Here is a 5,932-nt window from a genome sequence, read left to right as displayed (position 1 = left end):
GGGGGGGGGGGGGGGGAGGAAGTAGTCTGAAATCTTTCCAGTGGTGGCCATCTGGACCGAGAGGATTCTAGTGATCATTCCATTCTAATGCCCTTGGAGTGGACCGTTCTCGCCATTGTAGGTTAGAGTTGGAGTTTGGTTTGTGAGCTCTGGGATTGCGGTGTTGATAATCAAAAGGTCTGGATAGGGTACGAGCACTCGGGAAAGTCCTTTGACTAAAGGAGCGGGAATGAGACTCTTTTGCTGAGTGGTAAGTCCTGTTTTCGAGTTTTCGTTTACCATCTCGATGACCGTTATACTGATTTGGTTATGAGTGGTAAACAAGCGATTGGGAGGGATGGGGACCTCTAGAGGAGCTAAAGTTTAAGTTGGACTCCCTTCTCCTATGGTGGTCTTGGGGGTCTTCACGGTCTTTTGGGGCCCTGAAGTTGTCTTCCGGGGTGTAATAGTTTCTGCGAATAGGTGGTTGAGACGGTTGGGCGGAAGCTACAGGTAACGCCTCATCTTCTCTTGATTTACTAAGTCTCGGACAGCTTTTAAGGTCATGAGTGAGTCTGAGACAGTGTTGACAATGATTTTTCAGGTTCTTGTATTCCAGAGTGACAAAATGATAAGGTCTGTTAGCTAGAACTCTTTGGAGATCCTCATCGTATTCGAACTTGAACTGGAAACAGCCACGACCTAAATCAGCTCCCACAGCTTTACCTCGGAGGTTCCAACGGCTAACAAGGAAAGGGAAGAGGGCATAGAGTCTTTGCACTGAAGGATTGGTCAGGCGACCCATCAGAGTTAGGTTATTTTTTGCTATGAGGATGGTGGTATCGAGATATGGTGCTCGTATGTGCTTACGAGGGGGTGGGGAATAACCCCTAGCAATGTTTTTACCTTTCTGGTGGTAAGGAATGCGATTCTCCATGTAAAATCGTAGATGTAGCGGTTTTCAAAGTTTAAACAGGTTTAAACAGGATTTGAAGCAGGGTAAGTTAAGGAAGTAAGTGCAGGAAGCAACGAGATAAGAAAATCTTACTACCTGAGAGCCTCTTAGGGGAGGGGGAGCGTTTCAGAAACAGAGCATAGAAGGGGATGGACGAGGATGTGCGGTTGCGATGTCGTCGGCGGTGAGAAAAAATGAGCGTGAAGAGGAAGGACCATTGTATCTTACCATAGTCAACCTAAGGACCGCTGGTTGTTTCCTTTTAGGGGACTAAAGTAGTAGGTAAGATCCGGTTTTTTCAAAAGTCCATTCTTCTTTGGGTTTGCATGGGGACTCGGGTCTGAGAGAGTTTTTTTCTATACCTATCATATATATAATTTGTTTTTTAAAACAAGAGAGAGAATGTATAAAAAATATATCTATTTTAGGGTTTTTAATTCCTAAATCCACAAAAATTTATAAATTCAAATTTCACCTTGTATAAAGTATAAACTAATTTTAATTATAAAAAAAATCTACAAAATATATATAGAAATTTGCTCCTGTAAAGAATAAAATCTCTAAAATTAATTTTTAACTTGTTTGCTCATATATATATATATATATATAGATTCTTTATATATTCAGACCTTATATGTAGATCTACAAACAAAAATTAGCCTTTTTTAACTCCCAAGTCTGCAAATTTGATGTAAAAAACAAAAATCTCTGCAAAATATATATATGAATATAATCCATACCTTATGTAAATTAAATATATATTTTTAACCCCAAAATTATTGGAACTCGTCGATCAAACTTAAGTTACAAGTCTTGTGAGGGATTGAAAATGTGAACTTAATAAATAAATAAAACATATCAAATCCATAACTAGTGAAGTAGTAATAACAGTGAAATTGTAATGGCTCAGTTATCATTAATTAATTAGTCTCGCAAGTCGTACAACTCACGGCACTGAAATGAAATGTGAACAAAAGAGAGAGGTCAACAAGTTCAGGTCATTTGTCTAATCTTACAACTTAGATTGGAATTTTTTTTTTTTTTACATTTCTAGATCGAAAGAACACTTGAAATGGACCCATTGATTGACTTCCGTATGCAGACAAATATAAGTTATTGATGACTCTGATTGACTCTCATCCAAAAAAAACAATGGCAAACTTGTCCAATCTTTTGCAACGTCCATGTATGTATTGAAGAGGTTACAAAACTGGTGATGAAGATCGATCTCGTTCACCGTGGCGCTACAGATTAATTTGATAATTCATGTATAATGTATAAGAATAAGAATTCTTGTTCTATAAAATCATCACTAAGTTTTTTAGATATTTTGCATAAGTAAGTATAACGATTGAGGTACATATTTACTCTTTTTAAGGACGCAAGGGTTCTTTGGTATTGCGGTTGAGTCTTTGTACTGAAGACGGTTTGTTCTGGAGATAAGGTACAACGTATTTGACGACATCTTCATCTGCCATTCTGATGTGTTCACCAGCTACACTCACAAACTTCACTTTTCCAGCAACATCCAATGTTTTCAGACCAATCCAATCCTCTGTATATAGCTTTGTCTGTTGAGCAGAGAGAAGAGGTTTGGATTCGCCATCCGGATAAAACCCGAACCAAGATGAATCTTTTGGAACAATAACCTTATCGTCCTGGAACTGTTAAAACAAACCAGAATCATCAAGAGGGGACTCAAAAGATTAGTTTGAAAAGTATAGTGGTTTTGAATAAAGAGACCAAACCTTGACAAGAACCAGGTTGTGTAAACTGGCAAAACGCTCTTTGTAAGTTGAGTTTCTTTGGTTTGGTATCTCATTATTAAGCCTAGGTAGATACTTAGAGCTTTCGAGGTACTTTTTCATATCCTGATACATCAAAGACAAAGATTGAAAGCAGTTGTTTTCATCACTAAGATATGTATATAATTGGCGATTTTGCTATGGTGTGAGTAGACATACAGTAGGGATTTTGAGATAACCACTAGGAGCAAGATGATCCTGTAAAGTTATTAAAGATGTTTATATTAATATGTGACTGAGGATTTAGTCCTAATAAAGAGAGAAAGAGATGATATACTTGAATGAAGTCGCTATAGATATCTCCCTTGATTAGGTCATCTGCTAACTTACAGAATAAACCAGACTAAACAAAAGAACAAAACAACAACAGAAAAAGACAATTAATTATGTTACTTTGATTGGTTGATTAAAAATCAAATATTTAGAGGAAATAAAAAAATCTTACACCACACATAGGAACAGAGGATATCCCAGCATGAGGACCAGCCAAGGATATGTAGTTGTAAACCGGAGGTCCACCGTCGCAGAACTCGATCAAGCCTCGAGCCACTAGGTTCCCCTGTTCCATCGTTCATCAATCAACATCCATGAAACTCAAAAACGGATATTTTAGGGTTTTCAAGAAAGCGTATCAAGAAACCTGAGATCTTCCGACAATGTTGTATCCTTGACTCAATTCTTTCATTTGCTTCACCTTCTCACACGCTATTTCCGCTTGCCGTGTGAGTGGCATCAACCATGAATCGGCTACTCCATTTCCGATTTCTCTAGATTCCATACCAAAAACAGAAAGAAGAGATATGGACCGTTTTAGATAGCAAGAATATTACACAACTCTTCTACAAGTTCTTTATCTTTCGGTTATCAAAACAACGAATTAACTAGTTTGCGGATTGACTTACACGCAAAAGCCAGGAGAGCCAGAGAGGTTAGTGAGAAGCTGTGTGAAGTTAGCATCTCTATCATTCGAACATTGAGCTGAGATTCCATGAAACATTATAAACGGAACCGAAACAGAGACATGAACCATGGCTAATAATGCAACCGCCACCGCAACACAAGACCGCTTCAAACCTTTATGTCCCATTGAAAAACGAGAAAGTTGCGGTTGGCGTTTAATGTTTTATGAGAGTAGTCAGTCTCCAAGAACATTTGAGATAGGAGTAAATATATAAAGGAATAGAAAGAAAGAGTGTGATGTGGTTGGAAGTTGCGGTCAAGTAAGAAAGAACTAGATAAATTAATGGACGGTGCTGATTTGTTTTTACATCTACAGTTTGAAAATAGACGGTGCTGACTAGTTGATATCTTCCTGCAGCTGCATTAAATCTCTGCTTGTATGCGTATATGTATTTATAACATATCATCAAATACTAGCTAGGGGGGTTTCATATTTTGGTATCTTTACAAAAGCTTATAAATCCAATCATACTGTATTTGATNTATATATATATATATATATATATATATATATATATATATATATATATAAAGGAATAGAAAGAAAGAGTGTGATGTGGTTGGAAGTTGCGGTCAAGTAAGAAACAACTAGATGAATTAATGGACGGTGCTGATTTGTTTCTATATCTACAGAATGAAAATATACGGTGCTGACTAGTTGATATCTTCCTGCAGCTGCATTAAATCTCTGCTTGTATGTGCCTATATATGTATTTATCACATATCATCATATACTAGCTAGGGGGGTTTCATATTTTGATCTTTAAAAAAGCTTATAAGACCAATCATACTTGATGTTACCAAAAAAAAAAAATCTAATCATAATTACTATTTAATTTTGTGAATTAACTTTCTTAAAAATATAAATATTTGCAACCCAATCTGGTAATAAAATAAAAATAAAGATATATGTGAATGTGTTGTTTTTTTTTTTTTTTCTGAGAAAGAATGTTAATGTGTGATGTTGAGGGATAAAATGTTACTAATTGTGCTTCTTTCGTTAGCCAATCACCTTTCTCGATCTTATTTTGGTTCCAACTTTCATTGGTAAAAATATCTCCAAAACTATATTCCAAGTAACATATATTTGGGAGTACTGTATTTTGTTACTAATTGTGCTTTGACGTTTGATATCTTCCTATACAGGAATGATTCTGAGAAAGAAGGACTCACGTTTAATCTTGTACTACAATTTAATTATGGTATATCACAGGAACCTAATTCTCATGTTTAATATTAGTGGTGCTAACAAAATAACAAAATAACAAAATAACACGACGAAACATTTAACGATCTGCTCATATCCATGTAAAAAGTATGATGGTGTAGGGTGTGTCTAGGGTTTCAACGGGTGTGGATCAAGATGCAACTATGGAGGATATTCGGGAGAGTGCTCGACCACCGGGAGATCCCCCTGATGTTAGGGGACCATGGGTGCAGAAAGTGATGGGTTGTACTGCGGGGGAGATGCCGAGGCCAGAGATGGTTGTGGATGATGCTTTTGTGACGGAGAGGCTCTCGTTGGAATTTCCAAACGGGGAGGATGGTGAACCGGTGGTTACCATAGGTAAGGAAGTGTTGGAGGCGATGAATGGTTTGTGGAAGAACTGTATGATAGTTAAGGTTTTGGGTCGAAGTGACTCGCTCGCATGGTTGAGTTGGAAGTTGCGGGAGATGTGGAAACCTAGTGGTGCTATGTATGTTATGGATCTCCCTCGTCAGCTTTTCTTGGTTCGATTTGCTGTGGAGGATGATTACTTGGCAGCGCTGATAGGAGGTCTGTGGAGAATTGCGGGAAGCTACCTAATGGTACAAGCGTGGTCTCCGGAGTTTGATCCTTTAAGGGATGAGATTGTAACGACTCTGGTGTGGGTTCGGTTATCGAATCTTCCCTTTTAACTTTTATCATCGATCTATCCTTATTGGTATTGCTGGAGGTTTGGGTAAACCAGTTAAGGTGGATCTAACGACTCTTAACTTTGATAGGGCTTGGTTTGCTCGTGTTTGTGTGGAGATCAATCTGACTAAACTGCTGAAGGGTACAATATTAGTTAATGAGGAGCGGTATTTTGTGGCGTATGAGGGCCTTTTGAATATTTGTTTGTTATCCGGGTTGTATGGACATGGAGTTCATGCTTGTCTTAAGGGAGCTCCAGAGCGTAGTGTGGTCGCTGTTCAGTCTGTGGGTGAAGGACAAAGTGTACATTCTTCCGTGAATCAGTTGGCCCCTGAT

The 5,932-nt window shown here is 37.9% G+C and overlaps 1 protein-coding gene across 1 annotated transcript; it reads right to left on the bottom strand.

Moving 5' to 3' along the window:
• Positions 2,083 to 3,918, bottom strand: LOC104772021 (palmitoyl-protein thioesterase 1). Its single transcript, XM_010496662.2, has 7 exons — positions 3,642 to 3,918; positions 3,380 to 3,506; positions 3,185 to 3,298; positions 3,017 to 3,082; positions 2,899 to 2,937; positions 2,683 to 2,805; positions 2,083 to 2,598 (listed from the first exon to the last, which is right to left on the bottom strand). Exons 1-7 carry the CDS (start codon positions 3,824 to 3,826, stop codon positions 2,308 to 2,310), a joined length of 945 nt encoding a protein of 314 aa, XP_010494964.1. The 5' UTR covers positions 3,827 to 3,918; the 3' UTR covers positions 2,083 to 2,307.

Source organism: Camelina sativa, chromosome 20, assembly GCF_000633955.1.
Source record: "Camelina sativa cultivar DH55 chromosome 20, Cs, whole genome shotgun sequence".
NCBI classification, from domain to species: Eukaryota; Viridiplantae; Streptophyta; class Magnoliopsida; order Brassicales; family Brassicaceae; genus Camelina; species Camelina sativa.
Note: the sequence above shows the minus strand (reverse complement) of the source record. Positions and strands in the feature narration are given on the sequence as shown.